At 55.4% G+C, this 21485-nt stretch overlaps 2 protein-coding genes across 3 annotated transcripts; both read left to right on the top strand.

The window, feature by feature from the left end:
• The first annotated feature begins 545 nt into the window (after positions 1 to 545).
• Positions 546 to 5140, top strand: FATE1 (fetal and adult testis expressed 1). 2 transcript variants are annotated; one of them, XR_013340806.1, is made up of 4 exons: positions 546 to 629; positions 3237 to 3383; positions 3693 to 3771; positions 4795 to 5140. XR_013340806.1 is itself a non-coding variant. In XM_021534477.3 (3 exons), exons 1-3 carry the CDS (start codon positions 1273 to 1275, stop codon positions 4924 to 4926), a joined length of 300 nt encoding a protein of 99 aa, XP_021390152.3. In that variant the 5' UTR covers positions 1250 to 1272; the 3' UTR covers positions 4927 to 5140. The 2 variants fall into 2 exon arrangements, 1 of the variants encoding a protein (XP_021390152.3); XM_021534477.3 differs by lacking the exons at positions 546 to 629; positions 3237 to 3383 and adding an exon at positions 1250 to 1361.
• A 4973-nt stretch (positions 5141 to 10113) lies between these two features.
• On the top strand, positions 10114 to 20973 carry LOC110472686 (cyclic nucleotide-gated channel alpha-2). Its single transcript, XM_077786626.1, has 10 exons — positions 10114 to 10199; positions 10377 to 10487; positions 11678 to 11842; positions 14034 to 14141; positions 14533 to 14639; positions 15306 to 16725; positions 17234 to 17392; positions 19684 to 19814; positions 20502 to 20609; positions 20669 to 20973. Exons 1-10 carry the CDS (start codon positions 10114 to 10116, stop codon positions 20971 to 20973), a joined length of 2700 nt encoding a protein of 899 aa, XP_077642752.1.
• The last annotated feature ends 512 nt before the right edge of the window (positions 20974 to 21485 follow it).

Genomic DNA, 21485 nt, shown 5'->3' with positions numbered 1-21485 from the left:
CATCTCCTGCTGCATTTCGTGGGCAGGGGGTGGGCTAAGCTAGGTGCAGTCCCACCACTGGCTGCTGCTGTTGCTTTTTAAGTCCTTTTTCAACATGTTTTTCTTCTTGAAGTGTGAGGCAGAGCTGGTTCATCAGAGCAGTGTAAAGGGTTCTGGGGTCAGAGCCAAAAGCAGATTTTAACCTTGTGTGAGACTTTCAAAGAGAGGTCCCAAGCATGGGCAGGCAAAGACTTGATTTAGCTGCTGGAGCTGCTGTTCTGCCTCCTCAAGTGCTTTAACCTCCCTGAAATTTGAGAGCTGACCCTGGACAGGTTTGGTTTGGGGTTTTTGATCTGGCTGGAGTTCAGATCAGCAGGCTCGTGCTGGGGACCTCTGTCTGCTCTGAGCATGTGTCCCCACCTGCAGCAGCACCAGCCACCAGGCTGGGGCTCCTCTGGAGCTCCCAGCACTGAGGGCTCTCCCCGTGCTGCCCCTGGCCCTGCACAGGGCACCAGGCTGGGCTCAGCTCTGTGCTGACGTGGTTGTGTCTGATTCCCACAGGGCCACCACAGCAGCAGGTCACGGAGGGACAGGACCCCCAGTGACAGTGCCCAGCTGGCCTTGCACAGTCCAGGACAGCGCCAGGAGGGGTGAGCACGGGCCCAGAGTCACCCAGGGTGGGTGGGGAGCAGCATCTCCTCTCACTGGGCTCTTTTGAAGCTCTCTAGTGTGGGTTCCTGGGAGGGGCATGGGGGACCCAAATCAGAGCAATGCAGTGTCTGGCAGGTCGTGCTCATCCATGACAGGAACGTGGTCTTTGGTGCCAGAGATGTTTGTGCTGGGCAGCTCTGAATGCAGCTGTGTTGTTCCCCAGGCCTCTGCTCATGGCCTTGGGCTCCAGAGTCTCTGCAGTGGGGAAATTGTCTCTGAGCTGGTCCTGGGGCAGGAGCTGCTGTCCCACGTGAAGTCCAGAGCTGCCCTGGGTGGCAGGAGAGCAGCATGGCACACAGCCATGCTTGGCTTTGGGGGAATCAGGTGGTGCCCCTGAGCCTGGGGGCTGCTGGAGAGGGTTCTCCCTCTCTGATGCCATCGGGGTCTGGGTGCCAGTGGCATTGCCCAGAGATGCTTGGAGCTGCTGAAGGGGTGAGGGGCAGTGCCCAGTGCCTGTGCCCTGTTGTGCCAGACCAGGGAGTAACAGGTGTGATTCTGTGTGTACCCAGGCCGGGCTCGTGTCCCCTGCCTGCTCCCAGTGCCCCACTCCCCCTCCTCACAGAGGCAGGCAGGATCTACTCCATGCAGAACATCTTCCAGACCATGTACCTGCTGGGCCAGGTGCTCTTCCACCGTGTCCAGGACTCTCTGCGAGACCCGGCGCCCCCCAGGTGACTTGTCCTGAGCAGCTCTGCCCCTCTGCAAGGGCTGGCCTGGGGCACAGCCAGGCACGAGCCCTGTAAGCTCTGGGCTGCAGGATGCTCCTGCATGGCTGCCTTGACTTCCTTTCTCACCTGTGCTGTGTGCCAGCTCTGGGGGCCAGGCCTTGGTGCCCCTCACTAACCAGCCAGGCTTGAGTCTGCTGCTCAGCTTAACACCAGTCCCCTGGGCCCCTGAGTGACCCAGGGCTGCCGGGGCACTGCTGGGGGGTTGCTGCTAAGCAAGGACTAATTTTTCTGTGTTCTCTCATGGCTTGTTGGAGAGGGGTGTGTGAAGGGAATCGAAATCCAGGGCAGATGGCCTGACCCAGGTGCTGTCCCTGAGACAGCCTCTCCTGCAGGCTGCCAGCACCTTTGGCTGTGTCTTGGTCACTCTTAATGAGCCTTTCCGTGAACTGGCATCACTCATCCCACAGCCAGTGCCCCTGGCCAGGGTGTGGTGTCCCTTTGTGCTCCCTGGAGCAGCTGTGCAGTGGCTTCAGTCCCTCCAGATGTGCTGGAGGAGCCGTCTCCACCACCCTTATCTGTGCTACTGCAGTAAATTCTCTTTTCTCAAAGACATCCTTGCAGCCTTAAGGTGTCCCCACTGCTCTAAGGCTGCTGAGCACCTGGAGGAACATCTAAATACTCCTCATTCACCTTGAGCAAAGGCTCCAGGCAGAAAGGGAGGAGAACCAGCATCCATCATCACATCCATCATCAGTGGCACATCCTGCCTTCCCTGCCCAGCTGCCTGCTGCTTGCTGAGCATCCAAAGTGATGTCTCTGCTCTTAAACTGGAGGCTGAGGCTGTCTTCAAACATAATTTTCATTTCTTAATGACCAAGAGATCTGGTTAGTGGCTATAAAAGACCTTCTTGCTCCTCCCTCCAGCAGTGGAGGACATTCAGGCCCTGGTAGCCTGCAGAGCTGCTGTAATGCTGTGGGGTGACTCTAGGGCTTCTTCCAGGCCTTGATCTTCTTTTGAAACCAGCCACCCTCAAACAACTCTTCTTAGTACTTTACATCCCTTCAGATGCAGACATCCCTTCAATAGGCCATCTTTGTACCCCTATGCAGCAATAAAAACCCCAAAAAGACTGTGCTGACTTGTTTGTCCTGAAATTTCAGTGAAGTCTGGTCTCAGAGCCTGGAATATCTGGCTGACAGTGGCCTCTTGAAGGGTATGAGTCACCAGAAGGCAATTTCTAGTCTCTACTTTAAAGGGTATCTACCTGTATCAACTGAGATTTTGAGTGAAAAGCTGCAGGATGTGTCCTTTTTTCATGGTTCTCTACTGGGGAAAATTGCATTTTCTTTCTGTTGTGACTGTCATTTTACACTGCAGCTCCATTTTTTGGAGGTATTATCTCACAAATGGAGTTTCAGACAGGGATTCAGTGAATCTCCATGCTCTTCTGGCTTGTCTTCAGCAAGATCAGCATGTTGCAAACAGGGATAAACACCCTCTCCTCCCCAGGGTCTCCAAGGAGTGGGGTTAGGAGCTTGTTAACCCCTAGGGGATCAGCGAGTGCCTGTGTGAGTTATTGGTGTGAACAGGGGAGTTTTGGTTACAGAACAGCTGACTTTGGACTAGCCTATGATGACAGGAATTGGTATTTTCTCACTGTGGATCTGCTTTATTTGGTGACTCAGTGGTGTGGACCCTGCAGCGAGGCTGTGCCTCCAGGACTGCCCCTGAGATCAGTGGTCTGCTGCAGCTCATTCCAGTGGGGGCCCCTGTGTTTCCAGGGAGGGAAGCAAGTGATGAACATTTGGGTTGCTTGTTTATGTTTCAAATTGCAGGTAAAATTTGCTACAAGAGCAAAAAATGATATTTCCCTGCAGCTGATGGCAGCTTCCTGACCTGCTGATGTAAACGGGATCACCCCTCCATTTCAGCACTGTCCTGTGCCACCTGCTTACCTGGCTGGCTCTAAAGAGGTTTTATCCAGCCCTCAGTGAATTCCTGGGACTACAGAGAATAGATGCTTAGTACATATGTTTTCTCTCTGTTGCATCTCAAAAGAAATACAAGCATGTGTTTCCTGTTACCTGGCGTGTGCTGTCTGTGTGTCCTGGTCCCTTTGGGTGCCTGCTGGAGGGGTGCCAGTGTGCATGCTGGGGTTAAGGAGGGGTGAGTGGATGCTGTGCAGCTGCTGTTTGCTTTCTCCTGGTGCAGCACGGCCTGGGGACACACTCCCTGCATGGCTCAGCTCCCCGTGTCAGCGCTACATTTGTGGGGGGACAGCTGCACCCCACCAGCAATTCTGGTCCACCTGCATCTCTGCTTTCCTTTCCCAGCTCCCAGGAGCCCATCCCAGCTGCAGAGAGCGCCTTGGAGGAGGCCGGGGTGCCGGAGGTGGCAGCCATGAGAAGGCAGGTGAGAGGGGGTGAAGGGATGCAGGGATTGCTGGGAGAGCCACGGGGATGGGCAGGGGGCTGCAGGGGCAGCTGCTCAGTCCTGGTGCTGTCAGGCTGCTCACTCGAGCCGGTGTAAAGCCCCACATTGGGCGCCACTTGTTGCTCTCGGGGGTTCCTCGCCGCTGTCCCCCGTCCCTCCCCGGCCCCCCGGGACACTCCGGCTAGCTGTCCCCTCCGGGGCCGGGGTTTTCTGCGGTCCCGCTGCCCTGGGCTTACCAGGCAGCGTCTGGGTTAGCACGGTCCGAGCTGCGGCGCTGCCTCAGTCGCCGCTAGGATTCGAGATAAAGAGACCAAGAGAGACCAACGGTATGCTTGTCCAGATAGATTGTATTGCCTGAAGCATTGCAGTGACCAAGGGCCCCGGGCTATTGCCCAGATACAGTTTTATACAGCAAAATTAAGAGATAAGGTCTAAACAATAGAGACAGTGTTCAGCTAAGGCACATCAGAACCACCCCAGGGGCCAGGTCCAATGGGAACTGCTCAGGGGTGGGGAGAAGGGGGTTTACAGAAAAATGCTGAAGCGAAACTTTCCCGAAACAATGGGGCATACAGAAATGTATATTTTCCCCAGTTTCCCATTCCCAAGGCCCTTCTAAAACCCTTCCTCCACACCACCACGCCAGCGCGGTAGCAAACAGCCGGGGTGCTGGAGGTGGCAGCCATGAGAAGGCGGGTGAGAGGGGGTGAAGGGCTGCAGGTATTGCTGGGAGAGCCACAGGGATGGGCAGGAGGCTGCAGGGGGCAGCTGCTCAGTCCTGGTGCTGTCAGGCTGGTCCTGCCTTAAGGACAGGATGTACATGTGTGTTGATCCATCGAGCTCCTACCCCGAGGGTCTGCAGGACCCAGCCAGACCCCTCTGGTGGCAGTCAGAGGGGCTCAGATGCTCTCTGATGGGAAGAATCTTTTCCGGAAGCATCTGCAGGCCTGAGGTGCTGCTGCCACTCCTCCCACACAAAGTGCCCCCCTGCTTCCCTTGCAGCTGGCCAGGATCTCGGGGAGGCTGCGCCTGCTGGAGGAGCAGTGCCACGCCTGGAGACAGAAGGAGGCCCTGCTGTACTCCGCGATGATCTCTGCTTGCCTCGTCAACACGTGGCTCTGGCTCAGAAGATGATGGCCTGTGTCCAACCTCCCCTGCTCACCCCAGCAGGGTGGCTGAGGGCAGGGACAGGAGCCTTTCTCGTGTACTTGCCAGCAGTGAAACTTTTTTCTTGACTAGGACTGTTTTTTGCACTGTGGGCCCTCAAGAATCTGTGTCCTTCAGGCCTTGGTGGCAGTGAAGGTGTGAGAAGCTGCTGTGAAGAGCTGAGGTCTCCTAGGAGCCTGGTGGCTGACACAAGGTGTCTGTTCTGTGCAGTTGCCCTTGGGCTGCCAGGGGAGATGCAAACCTGAGGAGCTGGGTGTTGGTGGGTGTGGGGTCCTGGCACAGCCACAGCCTGTGGTGGGCCTGGTCCCCTGGTCCCCACCTCGGAGATCTCAACTCTCACCCCATCAAAGTTCTCAGCCACTGCTGTGGTCTATTCCTTATCTTCTGTGGGGTGACTGAGTGTTTCTAAACTTCTGCTGGGTTTTCTTTTCTTCCTTGTGCAACTGCTGTTTGGGGGGAGGGGGTGCTGCTAGGCCTCCTGTGCCAGAGCTCCTCTTCCAGGAGTAGAGCTGGAGGGGCCAGGAACTCCCATCCCGCAGCCACAGCTGGTTTGCAGATGTTCAGATCCAAAGTGACTGCAAGAGCCTTGCTGACATCTGGGCTTGGCTCTTTCCGAGAGAGCTTTACATGGGAAACCTCCCCCTGGTGACTCTCTGGATTATAAAAGCTCATATCAACAGTGATAGCACCAAACAGTCAGGGAAAATAGAGATTTGTTAGGCTCCCCGTGGCACAGGGGAGTGGAGGAGCGTTTCTCCCAGGTCTTGCTGCCAAGTTGCAACTTCAGTGATGATGCAAGAACATGGGTGAGGGAAAATCCTGACCCAGATGCTCTTTAGCTGTGAACAGGCTCAGTTTAACAGCTTTTTCTGGTTTTTTCCTTCTCCAGAGTTTAGTAACGTTTGATTCTGAGGTGACTTTCAGATGTTTTTGGTGGTTCATCCAGCACATCTGCTGCAGTTATGCATACAGGCCATGGGGGCAGGTTTTGGCAAGGCTTAACAGGACCTCTCTGTGTCACCTATACCTAATTATAGCTGGATCTACATGTCATCCAGATGTCCCAATAGCTTATTTACAGACATCAGTGCTCGGGTGTTTTCTGCTTGACACCGCATCAAGCGCCCGTGACTGGAAATCTGGCAGCTGGACAGTGACTAATAAATAACTGTCCCAAAGTAATTGCAGGTGTGAACCTGAGGCTGACTGCTGAGCTGAGGAGAGTGCTGGCATGGCCAGGGCCAGGCTGCTGTGGGGGCTCGGTGTTCTGTGCTGTGGCAGGCTGGATGTGCAGGATGGGTGGCTCCTGTGCTTGTGGGCAGGGTCACCAGAGGACCTTGCACACCTGTGGTGTATAAGGGGGTGCAAGTTGGGCCAGGAAATGAGGTAAATTGTCTGTTTTCTCTCCTTTGAGAGGTGTTAATGTGTTTTGGAGGAAGCTTGTGTTTGGGGTTTATTTTATGATGATTTTGGGAAGGCACACCACCTTCAAATTGTGGCTTGAAGGTGTTTGGAGGAGGGGTGGTCCAGCTGGATGTGTTCTCATGGGCTGGTAACTGGCAGGTTGTGGAAGGTATGACTTCTGTGTAAGGCATAAATGCTGGTGTAAATCTGGAAACACTGACCTCAAAATGCATATTTTAATAAACTCTGTGTGTTCCGGACATGTTTCTTTTCTGTGGAGTCTGATCCTGATGCCCCAGTAAGTGGGAATGGGTAAGGTTTATTCCCTTGGCAGCAGGACTGTGGCTGCTTGTGGCTGTCTCAGCCCCAGCTGCCCTGGCTGAGGGAGAATCCTGAGTAGAAAAGCTTCTGGTTAATGTTGTCCCTGTTGGAGTGATGCTTTTATTTCCTTCCTTCTCTTCCTTGCCTCCTCCTGCTGGCTGCTTTGTCCCAAGGCAGGACACGTGGCAGGGCTGGGTGTCCCCAAGGGCCACTGCCACAACGACCAAATCAAGTGTTTTGTGCACAATGGTTCTCAAGGGAGCAGCTCCTGGAGTTCCCATGTTCCTTTTGGAGGCAGCTGCAGGCAGGAAGCAAAAAGAGAGTTGGAAGGGGAGCACGTTGCTGCCAGTGCTCCTGGTGAGCTGTCACCTGGATTCTGGGCTGCGGGGACAGGAGCAGGGTGACACCCTGTGCTGCTGGGTGCTCGCCCAGGGACCACAGCCCCAGCCAAGGCTGAGAAATTCTGTTTGTTCCTTTGGACTCCCTGCTGCGTGGGTGCTCAGTGAGATCAGAACAAGTGGAATTTAAGGCTTTGAAGGGGAAAGTGAAAGGTAAACCTTTGATAGCAAAGATAAAAGAGACTCCTGGTGCCGGTGTTTTCAGATCAACCCTGCACAAGGTGCAGGACTCCGTGTGCCTGTTGGGGATGGATCCAGCCTCAGCCACTGCAAATGGTTACATCCTGGAGGGAGAGGAGAAAAACTGACCTCTTCCTTATTGCCTTGGGGATGCAGATTTTTTTGCTAACCGGGCATTAGAATGATTTCTTGAGAAAAATAAGAGGACAGAAATTGATGAAAGGTGCATTTCATGATCACCTTCAAAGTCTGCAGCTCTCTTTGAAGGGACTCCAGAGCAGCACTTTTGGTCCCCTGCTCTGCCAAACAGGAGAAGAGGTAAGTGGATGTGAGGGTGGTAAAATGTGTCTACTTTTTCTAGTTTTCCATCCTAGTAGCTGTGGCACAGCCTCTGAAGCAGGAAATAATCTCCATCTTTGCTCTTGCCCAGGGCAGGGGCAGGGGCTGGGAGGGGAGCGGGAGCAGAGCCCTGGGAGCAGTTGAGGCGCTGCAGTCCCCTGGCGTGGCAGGGCCTGAGCATCCTGCATGAGCTGAGGTGCTGGCTGTGCCTGTCCCTGCCAGCACAGTGACCCTTCACCGAGGGACTCGGGTCACGGACACAGAGCAGCTCAGCGTGGCTGTGATCCCCAGCTGGGCATTGCCTGGGGCCCCTCCAGCTCCTGAGGAGGTGATGGGTGGGGGAGAAGGGAGCGTGCACAGGGAAATGGAGCATCCTGGACAACACATTTCCCTCCTCCCCCTTCATCCCCAGACACAGCACTGGCTGCTGGCAGCTCCTCTGAGAGCGCCTTGCTCAGGGCACCGCGGGCTCTGGCCGGGTGGTGACACGTGCGGTGACACACGTGGTGACACATGGTGACATGCACGGTGACACGTAGTGACATGGGCGGTGACACATGGCGACATGTGCGGTGACATGCGTGGTGACCTGCGGTGACACGCGATGACACACAGTGACACACGCGGTGACGCACGGTGACACACGTGGTGACATACGGTGATGTGCGGTGACTCGCGTTGACATGCGGTGATGCGGTGACATGTGCAGTGACACGCGCGGTGACACGTGGTGACACATGCGGTAACACATGGTGACACATGGTGACATGCGTGATGACACACGCGGTGACACGCGGTGACGCGCGGTGACGTGCGGTGACACACGTGGTGACACGTGATGACACGCGCGGTGACACATGCGGTGACACGTGCGGTGACACATGGTGACACATGGTGACATGCGTGGTGACACACGTGGTGACGCGCGGTGACACACGCGGTGACACGTATGGTGACACATGGTGACGCGTGTGGTGACACGCGGTGACACACAATGACACACGGTAACACACGCGGTGACGCACGGTGACACGTGGTGACACGCGGTGACACACAGTGACACACGCGGTGGCACACAGTGACACACGCGGTGGCACACAGTGACACACGCGGTGACACAGTGACACACGCGGTGCGCGCTGTCCCCGCTGCCTGCCCGCTGCTGCTGCCCCGCTTCGTGCTGGAAGAGCGGAGCGCTCCGGGTCAGCCGTGCCGCTGCGGGGCGGGATCCGCCCTGCCGGCCCTGCCAGCCCGCCCCGGCACCGCTCCGACTTCGGGGGCTCCCAAGTGCCGCTGGTGGCTACTGCGGTGGCACCCGTGCCCGGGGAGGGCGGGCAGCAGGGCAAGGCTGGAGTGGGGGAAAAGGAAAGGAGAAGGGAAAGGAAAGGACAAAGAAAAGGAAAGGACAAGGCAAAAGATAGAGAAGCAACCCAAAGCGAGGCAAAGGAGGCACAAGGGAAGGCAGGAGTGGGGTGGGAAAGGCAAGGGGAGGCAAAGGAAAGAGGAAAGGAAAGGACAAAGGAAAGGAAAGGACAAGGCAAAAGATAAGAGGAGCAACCCAAAGCAAGGCAAAGGAGGAGGAGGCAAGGAAGGCACAAAGCAAGGCAGGAGTGGGGTGGGAAAAGCAAGGGGAGGCAAGGAAAGGGGAAAAGGGAAAGGAAAGGGAAAGGGAAAGGAAAGGAAAAGGGAAAGGGAAAGGAAAGGGAAGGGAAAGGAAAGGAAAGGGGAAAATAAAAGGGAAGGGAAAGGAAAGGAAAGGAAAGGAAAGGAAAGGAAAGGAAAGGAAAGGAAAGGAAAGGAAAGGAAAGGAAAGGAAAGGAAAGGAAAGGAAAGGAAAGGAAAGGGGAAAGGGAAAGAAAGGAGAAGGGAAAGGGAAGGAGAAGGGAAAGGTGAGGAAAGGGAAAAAAAGGAGAAAGGAAAGGAAAGGACAAGGCAAAAGAGAAGAAACCCAAAGCAAGGCAAAAGAGGAAGAGGCAAGCAAGGCACGGCAAGGGAGAGGTAGGAAGGACAAGGCAAGTAAAGGCAAGGCAAAGGAAGGGAAAGCGAGCAGGGAAAGGAGGGGTTGGACTGGGAAAGGCAAGGGAGGGGCAGGCAGGGCAGGGAAAAGGAGAAGTGCACAAGACAAGGAATGGGAAGGGGAGGGGCAGACAAGGCCAGGCAACAGAAGGCAAGGAGAGCAGGAAAGGCAAAGGAGAGGTAGGCAAAATCAGAGAAAAGAAGGAAAAATAGGTGTTCCTCTGAAAATGAATGAGGAGCCTCAACGATGAGGTGAGCATCTTTCATGGCTCCAGGCAGCTGTGGAATCTCTCGGAGAGAACAAAATGCCCTGCAGGACTCCTGGAAAACATGGTGTGGGCCCATGCCATGGTGCTGGACCCTCTCTTCCCACGCTGTACTGGGTTCCTGTGGTCAAACCACGTGATGTGTCCTGCATGTGTTTTCTTGTGGCTGTCCTGTGCTTTTTGCAGGTCCCTGGGGCAGGGTGTGTGCCCGTGGTCCCCTCACCCTGAGGATGCCAGGGAAGAGCAATGGTGTGCACAGCTCCCCAGCCAACCACCAGCCCGGGGGTGACACGGAGGGGACAGGGCTCAGCACCAGGTCAGGCTGCTCCCTGCTGTGGTTGAGGGGGGCCCTGGTGGGGCAGGGGAGGGAAAAGTCTGGCACAGGCAGGGCTGTGCTGACAAATCTCTGCTGCCAGCCTCCTCCAGTGTGCCTGGCAGTGGCAGTGCCATGGTGGCACAGAGTGCATGTGATCCTCCTCTTTCTCCACTGCAGGACCTGTTCAACCCAGGATGGCACCAGCTCAGAGCTGCAGAGAGGAGCCAGCCTGCATGGGGGGGAGCAGAGGGCTGACCAGGCTTTCCAAGGCCAGGGAGCCTTGGCCAGGTACTTGTGTGTGCCCCTGGCACGGGGTGAGCCTTTTGTGCCTGGCCTTGGCACTGGGGCCTTCTGTGGGGTGAGGATCCCTTCTGCTGTATGGGATTCATGGGATGCAGGGATGAGCATCTGTAAATGCTGCTCTTTGTGCCCCAGTGCCCGTGGAGAGGGTTTTGGTAGGGGATGGCTTCATCCCCACCAGGCTCAGAGGCTCCTTTCCCTGCAGGCAGCCTCTCTGTGCCTCAGTCACCCACAGATTCCTGATATTCCTGTGGGAGTGGCAGCAGGGGTAGAAGCTGTGGAACTCTATCAGGGTGGTCTGTATTGCTTGTATATTTTTGGTCCCACATCATCACTAAAAAGGGTAAAAAAGAAAGTCTAGTGCTTGGGAGGGGGCTGCAAGAGTTTTCTTCCCAGCTGCAGCTCCCCTGATGTTGGAACTCAAAATGTCCCTCAGACATTTTTAAAGGTTCCAAACCTTAGTCAAAAGCATTTTAAACCCTAACAAGCAGCTAGAAACAGCTGTAATTTTAAGTTTGAGCCATAGAATGAGTTACCAAATTTAAAAGTAGAACAAACAGTCACAAAAAGTTAAATAGTATAGTAGAAGTAGTTACAAAATAAAGAGAAAAAATTTTTAGTATTATACAAGGGGGTTTTAGCACTTGTACAGGGGGTTTTTTACTTTATACATAAGAGTAAAAAGTTCTAAGATAAAAGAAAGTGAGCCAGTCCTGTTCTTCCTCCTTCTTTTTCTTTACCTCCATGTTCTTAGTGATGCTGGCACTTATGGATTAGTTTAGAATAGAAAAGCACCTTATAACATAGGTAGTAGGTATTGAGGAAAAACTGTAAACATGGAACACATATAATATAAAAAATAACAACAAACCTAGGTGGAGAAAAAGAAAACACCAGACAGAGAGGGTGTCAGGGTGTGTGTGTGTCTCTGCCTGGGCTGCTGACCAAACAGCAACAGCCCGCAAAAACAATCTTTTAGATAACTAGCAATAAACTACCTTAAAACCAAACAACAAAAAGCTACAAAATTTCTCTTTAGAAACACAAGTTAGGAAAAAGATTTTACCACCACACAAAAGCCCTAAACCAGGCCGGGGGTTCCAGCACCCTGATGAGTGTGAAGTTTGGCTTTGTCCCCGCTGTGTTAAGAGCTCGGGGTGTGCCTGTCTCCCCTGCAGGATAGTCCGGCTGGTGCTGGTGCTCAGGGACTGGGCCAGCAGGAGCCTGCACGAGGAGCAGCAGAGGCCAGACCCCTTCCTGGAGCGTTTTCAAGGCCCCGAGCTCCCGACAGCGGCTGCAGGCGCTGAGCGCGAGGAGGAGGAGACTGAGAAGTTAAACAAAAAGTAGGGTGCCTTGGCTGGGGATCAGCTGTGCGTGGAGCTGGGGGGCTGCCAGTGGGGATGGGAAGGAAGGAAGCGGGGTGGAGTGGTGGGAAGGGTCCTCCTGCCCTCTCCAGCCCCTGTCTTGGCAGCCAGCCTGGCTCTGCTGGGCTGTTTGCTGACACACAGCACCTGGTGGACTGTCCTGTCCCCGTGGAAAAGACCTGGCCTGTTCCTCAGGGTCTTCTCCCTCCTGGTCCGTGTCCTGGTAGGAAACACATCAGACTCCCCAGTTTCATACCAGTCCCACACCAGGGTTGTTTTTGGAGCCAGCCCTGGGTCTGTAATAAGATGCACCTGCAGCTTGTGCCTATGAGGGGCTGGACACGAGGCAAGGGATGCAGGACTCCACCCAGCAACCACTGCATCCCACCCAGGAGCACAAAAGTGGGATTTGCCAGTCTCATTCATCATCTGCAGGATGAAGGGAGTGTGTTTGCTGCCTGTGCCCCCACAAAGAACAGCTTTCCGAAAAGACTCTTTCAAATCCAGCCCTTTCATCTCCTCAGCTCACACTCCTGGTGAGAAGCAATAACCTGGCTTTTCTTCTGCTGGCTAATTAGAGGGCAAAGCTCACACACTACTCTGGACCCTACCATTATACATGGTAATTAAAACACCAAGAAATAATTGTTTTCTCTAGGAGAAAAATAATCTGAGCCTTGTATCTGGGTGTTTAGTAGTAATGAAAGGAAATACTGTTGTGTCCTGTGAGGTTAAGGGGAGCTTGTTCATAACTAGAAGGAGCTGAAGTGTGCTGTGAAAGGGCTGCTCAGTGCCAGTGGGTTCTGGGGATGCAGTGGGAACTCCTGGGGTTTTCTAGGGCCTCAGCTCCACAGGTAAGAAGAGCCCCAAGTCTGGTAATCCCACAAGTGAGCTGCTGCTCGTGGCCATGGCTCCAAAGCCTTTGGCAAGAGGCAGATGATTATTCCCTTTTCCTGGGTTAGCAGAGCTCTGGCCCTGCTGTCAGTGTAATATCAGTGATTCTGGCCTCCTGTCATGGCAGCACTGGTGATTTAAAGCTGAAATTACCAACATCATTAACAGCATTATTGAGGTTATTAATGGCTGTGGGTGCTGGCTGCAGGTGAGTCAGAGCTTCCCCTGTGGCACTGCTGTATGTCCTGGGGAGCAGAGTCCCTTTCTCAAAAAACAAATGCTCCAGCCACACTTTCTGGTTACAAATAAGCCCTTTTAATGGGGAGGCTGGGTCACCACTTGTCTGTGGGTGCACAGAGGGTGAACATGAGGGGCTGGGGCTGGCTTTGAGCGAGTGCCAATCCCACACTCTGGGCACTGCCTGTACTCCAGGGAAAGGAGACTTCCAAGCAGGGGTTCTGCCTTTGAAGCTGCCAGAAGTAATGGGGTGGGCATGGGGAATCTGTTGGCAAGTGGGTCGATTTTATCTGTCACTGGAGGGAGTTTTGTGTGTTCAAAAGCTGGGAGGGAGGGACAGAGGGAGAGTGTTGTGCTCCACCAGGCTGCAATAAGCCTATCAACCCCAGCCATGGAGTTTCTCTTCCCCAGCCCCTCCAGTGAATCTGGCAACTGGAGCACACACTTCTTATCTCAGAGTCCCAGGGCGAGCAGGATCAATCACTTGGGAGCAGTTCAAAGGCTGGAGCCCGGGCTGTGCAGCCTGCAGGAGGCACAGGAGGAGCCCTGCCGTGCCAGCTGCCCCGGGGCCACTGCTCTGGGGCTTGGGCAGCCCCTCCTGGGGCTGCCACTGATCTGCAGCACACTTTCCTTCCTGCTTCAATTACTCTTCTCTTCTGATCTGCCTGGCACCGGTCCCTACCTCACCTGGGAGAAGCAATGTCATGTACATCACGAGGACTTTTCTGATCCCCCTCTGCCATACATCTGTTCCTGGCTCTGCCACTGGGGTCTGTGTCATGTGGGCCACCTGCCTTGCCTTACCATCCCACAGTTTCCTCTTCTGCTGCATTCTCAGCTCGGTTTTAGGGATAAAGGAACTGGAACAGTGCTGGGATTTGGCACTGCTGGGATTGGTCTTGGCTTACAGGCTGGCACCCAAGCTGCAGCTCTGCTGGAGGCACTGTGGTGCAAGGGATGAAGGACGTGGCTCACATGGTTTGTTCCAACCCTGTTTTCCACATACACTGCCAGCTCTGGCTCTTCTCTCTGCTTCCAGGAGGAAATGGCATTTCTTTGTGGTGGACCCTGCAGGAGACTGGTATTACCACTGGCTGGCTGTGATTGCAGTTCCTGTCCTCTATAACTGGTGCTTGCTGGTGGCCAGGTGAGCTGGGAGCTTGTAGGGTTCCTGCCTCCTCTGCCCCTCCTGCTCACCTGGCTGTTGTGGCTCAGCCAGGATCAATCTGACACTGCTGGTGCTGGGGCTGGTGGGCATTGAAATGAGAGACCCTCCCCTGTCACTGTGAATTCTGGCCCATCAGGAAAGGCCATTGTTCAGGGTCATTTGGGAGGTGGTGTCAAGATGTTGCTTTACCTCCATCATGGGAGGGCAGATTTTTCAGAGCAGGGAGTTTAAATTCCTAGAAGAGGAGCGCCCAGTGGCCAAGCTGTGTTGCAGAGCTGGGTGCCTCAGGATCAGCCTACATTCAGCAGTAATAGTTAGGGAAGACGTGGGGATTTGTGGTCTCACAGCCTGTTTGATGACCTTCCTCCAGGGCTTGCTTCACTGACCTGCAGAAGAGCTATTTTGTGCTGTGGCTGGTGTTAGATTACACCTCAGATGCTCTCTACCTCGGGGACACAGTGATCCGTCTGCACACAGGTGAGCAGGAGCAGCATCCTGGCTTTCCTTTAATCCCCTGCAAGTGGAGATGAGCTGCAAGGGACAGGCCTAATGCACGGTTCCATCAGAAGGAGGGTTTTGCTTGCCTTGGTGTTCACTAGTATGAAGCAGTCTCTAGAGAAAGAATCTAATTAGAAGATCTGAGAAATGAAGCAAGTTTCAATATGAAAGATTAATCATCCCAGCTTTCAACTTCACCTTTGAATAATTGTACAAAATTACCTGCATTACTGTTAGTATTCGGGCATAGTGGAAGGTCTGTATCTCTGATTTTGCATCAGTTCAGCTAATGAATTATCTGCATGGAAAAACGGTAGAATTTAATGTTCTCGGAAGGCAGCACTTGGCTGTACGTTTTCTGTCAGAACTGCAGTAATTCATGATCTGGAGGATGGAAACCTTTGTGTTCCTTTTTCTTCATGGCAACAGACAAAACCCCCGAGTTATACCTTTGGGTGGCTTTTGCCAGATAAGGCCTTGAGCAATAACAAACTGAGTAGAGCAGGAACTGGCAGTATTTGGGTGACCCTGTGTATTTATGCACACAAATCCATGGTGTACCATCAGCTATTGCTCAGGTGCTCACAAAACCTGCAGAAAAGTCAAAATTTAACCAAGATAATCCTGTAATTTGCTTCTCTTTAGGGTTCTTGGAACAGGGCCTCCTGGTTAAGGACCTGAAGAAGCTGCGGGATAACTACATCCACACGCTCCAGTTCAAGCTGGATGTTCTCTCCACCCTGCCCACAGACCTGGCCTATTTTTGGGTGGGACTGCACTGCCCTGAGTTGCGTTTCAACAGGCTGCTGCGCTTCTCCCGCATGTTCGAGTTCTTCGACAGGACCGAGACCAGAACCAGCCACCCCAACATCTTCCGCATCAGCAACTTGGTTCTTTACATCCTGGTCATCATCCACTGGAACGCCTGCATTTATTACGCCATCTCCAAGGCCATAGGCTTCGGGGAGGACAGCTGGGTCTACCCCAATGTCACAGGGCCTGAGTACGGCTATCTGACCCGGGAGTACGTCTACTGCCTTTACTGGTCTACGCTGACTCTGACCACCATTGGGGAGACCCCTCCCCCCGTGCGGGATGAAGAGTACCTCTTCGTGATCTTTGATTTCCTCATCGGCGTCCTCATCTTTGCCACCATCGTGGGGAACGTGGGGTCCATGATATCCAACATGAACGCCACCAGGGCGGAGTTCCAGGCCAAAATCGACGCCGTCAAACACTACATGCAGTTCCGCAAGGTGAGCAAAGACTTGGAAACCAAAGTCATCAAGTGGTTCGACTACCTGTGGACCAACAAGAAGGCAGTAGACGAACAGGAGGTCCTCAAGAACCTCCCTGATAAGTTAAGGGCAGAGATCGCCATCAACGTTCACCTGGAGACGCTGAAGAAGGTGAGGATTTTCCAGAATTGTGAGGCAGGGCTGCTGGTGGAGCTGGTGCTGAAGCTTCGGCCTCAGGTGTTCAGCCCGGGGGATTACGTGTGCCGCAAAGGGGACATCGGGAAGGAGATGTACATCATCAAGGAGGGCAAGCTGGCCGTGGTGGCGGATGATGGGGTGACACAGTATGCTTTGCTCACTGCAGGGGGCTGCTTTGGCGAGATCAGCATCCTCAACATCAAAGGGAGCAAAATGGGCAACAGGCGCACGGCCAACATCCGCAGCTTGGGCTACTCTGATCTCTTCTGCCTGTCTAAGGAAGATCTCATGGAAGCAGTCACAGAGTATCCTGATGCCAAAAGGATCTTGGAGGAGCGTGGCCGGGAGATCCTGATCAAGGAAGGGCTGCTGGATGAGTCAGCTGCAGAGGAAAGCACAGAAGGGGAGAGCATGGAGGAGAGGCTGGACAGGGTGGCCTCAAACCTGGACACGCTGCATACCCGCTTTGGCCGGCTCCTGGCTGAGTACAGTGATGCCCAGATGAAGCTCAAGCAGCGCATCACTGCCCTGGAGTCCCAGATGAGGCAGGAGGAACTGGAGGATTTCTTCTCTGATAGCTCAGAGAGTCTGTTTGAGGATGAGGAGAAAGCTTCACCTGGTGGGATGCAGTGAGAGGGAACAGAGTTGGATGATGTCTGACCTGTGCTGAGGCAGTGTTTGCCGTTTCACAGTCAGACCCTGTGGCTGCCTTGCCAGGGCCTTTGCTCAGGTCCTTAGCACTGCTGCTGGCACTGCCTGGGGTGGCTCCAAATCAGGGGATTGTCTCGGCTCCTCCTCTGACCTGTCATTTTTTCATTGCCTTTTGCCTTCAGCCTTTCTAACTCCCTTCAGGTAATCACTCCTCAGTGAGTATCTGCAACCACAGCCCTGTCTGCACCCAGAAACTCTTTACCCACAAGATCCCCAAACTGAGCTAAGGCAGACCAAACTGTGCCTCTGGCATGTGCAGATGGACATGGCTGGTCACTGTCCTGGTCCCTCCTTGCTGAGGCTGGGCACTGACTGGCAGGGCCTGCAGCCGCTGCTCCTGCCCGCCTCTCTTCTGTTGTCTGGTGCTGTGGGGGCACCTGGTGCAGGTGCCTCGGTGCCCTGAGCACTGCACCCTCCTGGGGACAGCGCTCCCGAGCCCTCCTGCTGTGGGAGCTGTGTGATTGCCCTTTGGGCTGTGGATGTCTTGGATGACAAGTGCAATGCAGAGGTGCAGCGCTACGAGCAGGAGTCAGACAGAGAGCAGCTCTCTCCTCTGTCTAATGACAGCCAGATGTGCCAGGACAGGTTTGACTGAAAGACATGTTTTTAAGGAACAAAGCCATGGTGGGAGCCAACTGTGCCCATATTTGCTTTGCTGTGGGTAGCTCAGAGGGAGTGCAGAACACATTTATTTTCTTAGGCAGGGGGTTTTCTTGTACTCAGTGGGAATTTTGGGGCTTTGCAGGCTGCAGAGGCCCCTGCCTTCCAGAGGAGAGATGAGTGGCAGAGCCACAGGCACACGTGTGAGGGTGGAAATGTGGCACCACTGCAAGAGCCAGCAAAGCTCTGCCAGGCTGTGCTGCAGCCATGGGGGGTCCATGGTGTGAGTGTGGAGAGGGGGACAGCGCCCAAACCCCTGCAAGCAGCAGCAGCACCAGTGCAAGCAGCAGTGTCACCCACGCCTCAGGGCACGGGGCAGGTGCTGGGACTGGAGGATGACACCTCATTCCTGGGTCTGGGCTTGTGCACCCATGGGGTGGGCTTGGGCTGGTTTCCAAACATGGAAATATTTGGGGAGAAGGGAATTCACGTTCTGGGTCAAATTGAGCTAAGAGTTTGGCTAAAATGATGGGAGGGCACACAGGGAAATGTCAGCCCAGAAGGGTTCACAGTGGTAAACTGAGGGTATTTCCTTTGTTCTTTCTTCCCCTCCAATCCAAAATTGCCTCTCTGCATTTCGTAGGAACATTTTCCATTTAAAGACAATCGCCTTGCTTTTTGGGATTGTGGGGGTAGGAATGGTTACATTACCAAAATTAGAAGTTGGGGTAAGAAAAGTTTATCATCATTAAACTGTAGCTCTTCTGGGTCTGTTTTTTTTCCTTTTATGATCAAGATGCTCTTGACTGAAGTCAGTGTAGTTGCAGTCTGCCGCTCCTCATACTGCCAATAGCCACAGCTTCTGGATTCCTCCTTTCCTGGGATATTGGTCATGGATTTGCAGCTGGCTCTTTGCAGAACGTGCCCTGGAGAACCGCCCTTTACCCTGCACTGCTGGTTCCTTTCTGTGCCTGTTCCCTCCTTCACTGCCTGTTTCCTCCTGCGCCTCCCATTCCCCATTCTCTGTTCCCCATTCCTTGTTTCCTCCCACACCACCCATTGCCCTTTCTCCATTCCCCATTCCCCATTCCCTGTTCCCCCTTCTTTTTTGCCTGTTCCCTCTTCCCCATTCTCCATTCTCCATTCCCCATTCTCTGTTCCCCATTCTTTATTCCCCGTTGCCTGTTCTCCATTCCCTGTTCCCCGTTCCCCATTCCCTGTTCCCCATTCCCCATTCCCCGTTCCCCATTCCCGATTCCCCATTCCCGGTTCACCATTCCCCGTTCCCCTTTCCCAGTTCCCCATTCCCCATTCCCCGTTTTTCATTCCCCATTCCCCGTTTTTCATTCCCCATTCCCCGTTCCCGGTTCCCCATTCCCGGTTCCCCATTCCCCGTTCCCCATTCCCCATTCCCCGTTCCCCATTCCTTTTTCCCCTTTCCCCATTCCCCATTCCCCGTTCCCGATTCCCCGTTCCCCATTCCCGGTTCCCCTTTCCCCATTCCCCATTCCCGGTTCCCCATTCCCGGTTCCCCATTCCCCGTTCCCCATTCCCCATTCCCCTTTCCCCGTTCCCTATTTCCCTTTCCCCATTCCCCGTTCCCCGTTCCGCATTCCCCATTCCCCGTTCCCCATTCCCTGTTCTCCATTCCCCGTTCCGCATTCCCCGTTCCCCATTCCCCGTTCCCCATTCCCTGTTCTCCATTCCCCGTTCCGCATTCCCCGTTCCCCATTCCCCATTCCCCATTCCCCATTCCCCATTCCCCATTCCCCATTCCCCATTCCCTATTTCCCTTTCCCCATTCCCCGTTCCCCATTCCCCATTCCCCATTCCCCGTTCCCCATTCCCTGTTCTCCATTCCCCTTTCCCCGTTCCCCGTTCCCCATTCCCCGTTCTCCATTCCCCTTTCCCCATTCCCCATTCCCTGTTCTCCATTCCCCTTTCCCCGTTCCCCATTCCCCATTCCCCATTTCCCGTTCCCCGTTCCCCATTCCCCTTTCCCCATTCCCCTTTCCCCATTCCCCATTCCCCGTTCCCCATTCCCCATTCCCCGTTCCCCATTCCCCGTTCCCCATTCCCCATTCCCCGTTCCGCATTCCCCATTCCCCATTCCCCATTCCATATTCCCAATTCCCCATTCCCGTTCCCCGTTCCCCGTTCCCCGTTCCCCATTCCCCATTCCCCGTTCCCCATTCCCCATTCCCCATTCCCCATTCCCCGTTCCCCATTCCATATTCCCAATTCCCCATTCCCGTTCCCCGTTCCCCGTTGCCCAGCCCGGCGCTGCGGGTGCGGCGGCCGGCCGGCAGAGGGCGCTGTGGGCCGCGGAGCCGCCGCGCCCGCGCGGGACCCTCGGGCCGGACCCCGGTGAGAGAGAGAGAGGGGACAGTGAGAGAGAGGGGGGACAGTGAGAGAGAGGGGACAGTGAGAGAGAGAGGGGACAGTGAGAGAGAGGGGACAGTGAGAGAGAGGGGACAGTGAGAGAGAGAGGGGACAGTGAGAGAGAGAGGGGACAGTGAGAGAGAGAGGGGACAGTGAGAGAGAGGGGACAGTGAGAGAGAGGGGACAGTGAGAGAGAGAGAGGGGGGACAGTGAGAGAGAGGGGACAGTGAGAGAGAGGGGGGACAGTGAGAGAGAGGGGACAGTGAGAGAGAGAGGGGACAGTGAGAGAGAGGGGGGACAGTGAGAGAGGGGACAGTGAGAGAGAGAGGACAGTGAGAGAGGGGACAGTGAGAGAGAGGGGGGACAGTGAGAGAGAGGGGACAGTGAGAGAGATAGGGGACAGTGAGAGAGAGAGGGGACAGTGAGAGAGAGGGGGGACACAGTGAGAGAGGGGGGACAGCAGTGAGAGAGAGAGGGGGGACAGCAGTGAGAGAGAGAGGGGGGACAGTGAGAGAGAGAGGAGACACAGTGAGAGGGGGGACAGCAGTGTGACAGAGCGGACACTTAGTGCGACAGAGGGACCCCAGTGAGAGAGAGCGGACCCAGTGAGAGAGGGGGGTCTCCAGTGAGTCAGAGGGGACCCACAGTGCGGCATCCCTGGGCGGGAGGGGGGACTGTGTGCGGGAGGCTCTGTGCGGGACCCTCCTTGCAGACAGGTCGCTCCACGGGCCGAGGGAACCATCTGGGCAGGGCGCTCCCTGCCAGCGGGTGGGACCCTGGGTGCGGGACCTGGGTGCAGGACGCTGGGTGCAAGATCTCGGTGCGGGACACTGGGTGCGGGACCCGGTGCGGGACCTGGTTGCGGGATGCTGGGTGCAGGACCCTGGGTGAGGGATGCTGAGTGCGGGACGCTGGGTGCGGGACCCGGTGCGGAACCTGGGTGCGGGACCCTGGATGCGGGACCTGGGTGTGGGACCCGGTGCGGGACCTGGGTGCGGGACGCTGGGTGCAAGATCTCGGTGCGGGACACTGGGTGCGGGACGCTGGGTGTGGGACCTGGGTGTGGGACACTGGGTGCGGGACGCTGGGTGCGGGACCCGGTGCGGGACCCTGGATGCGGGACCTGGGTGCGGGACCCGGTGTGGGACCTGGGTGCGGGATGCTGGGTGCAGGACCCCGGGTGAGGGATGCTGGGTGCGGGACCCGGTGCGGGACCCTGGATGCGGGACCCTGGATGCGGGACCTGGGTGCGGGACCCGGTGCGGGACCCGGTGCGGGCTCGCAGCCGAGCCCCCGGCGGCGCCCCGCGGGTGCTGCTCCGTGTGCCCGCACCGCGCAGCGCCGCGGGCTCTGCCGGGCCCGGGCCGGGAGCTGCCGGCGGCTGAGCGAGGTCTGGGGGAGGTCTGCTGTCCTCCCGGGATGGGCACAAAAAGCAATCCGGGCCCCTCCCTCCCCCGCTTTTAATCCGAGATAATAATGCACCCGGGAAATTCTAAGCCTTCAGACAAATGACCCCAGGGGATGGCTTTGTGAATTCAGAGCAGATCCCGCTTGTTTCCTCAAGGCGGCAAGCCAGGAAATCATGGCTTGATGAACCGCTTGACGGGCCTGCTAATGAAATTAGCAGCAGCTCCATGATTTTTTTCAGTGAGCAGGGCAGGCAGATGTTGGAGGGAAGCGCACAGTGCACAGCTGC

This window comes from Lonchura striata, chromosome 14 (assembly GCF_046129695.1).
Source record: "Lonchura striata isolate bLonStr1 chromosome 14, bLonStr1.mat, whole genome shotgun sequence".
NCBI lineage: Eukaryota > Metazoa > Chordata > Aves > Passeriformes > Estrildidae > Lonchura > Lonchura striata.
This window is presented reverse-complemented; position numbering and strand designations above follow the sequence as displayed.

What these genes read in the sequence shown, in the direction of transcription:
- FATE1 (XM_021534477.3), top strand. Translation starts at nt 1,273, where the DNA reads ATGCAGAACATCTTCCAGACCATGTACCTGCTGGGCCAGGTGCTCTTC. An exon ending in CGAGACCCGGCGCCCCCCAG is followed by an intron (nt 1,362 to 3,692) that starts GTGACTTGTCCT and finishes TTCCTTTCCCAG; the next exon opens with CTCCCAGGAGCCCATCCCAG. An exon ending in TGGCAGCCATGAGAAGGCAG is followed by an intron (nt 3,772 to 4,794) that starts GTGAGAGGGGGT and finishes CTTCCCTTGCAG; the next exon opens with CTGGCCAGGATCTCGGGGAG.
- LOC110472686 (XM_077786626.1), top strand. Translation starts at nt 10,114, where the DNA reads ATGCCAGGGAAGAGCAATGGTGTGCACAGCTCCCCAGCCAACCACCAG. An exon ending in GGGACAGGGCTCAGCACCAG is followed by an intron (nt 10,200 to 10,376) that starts GTCAGGCTGCTC and finishes TCTCCACTGCAG; the next exon opens with GACCTGTTCAACCCAGGATG. An exon ending in GCTTCACCTGGTGGGATGCA is followed by an intron (nt 16,726 to 17,233) that starts GTGAGAGGGAAC and finishes TCCTGGGGACAG; the next exon opens with CGCTCCCGAGCCCTCCTGCT.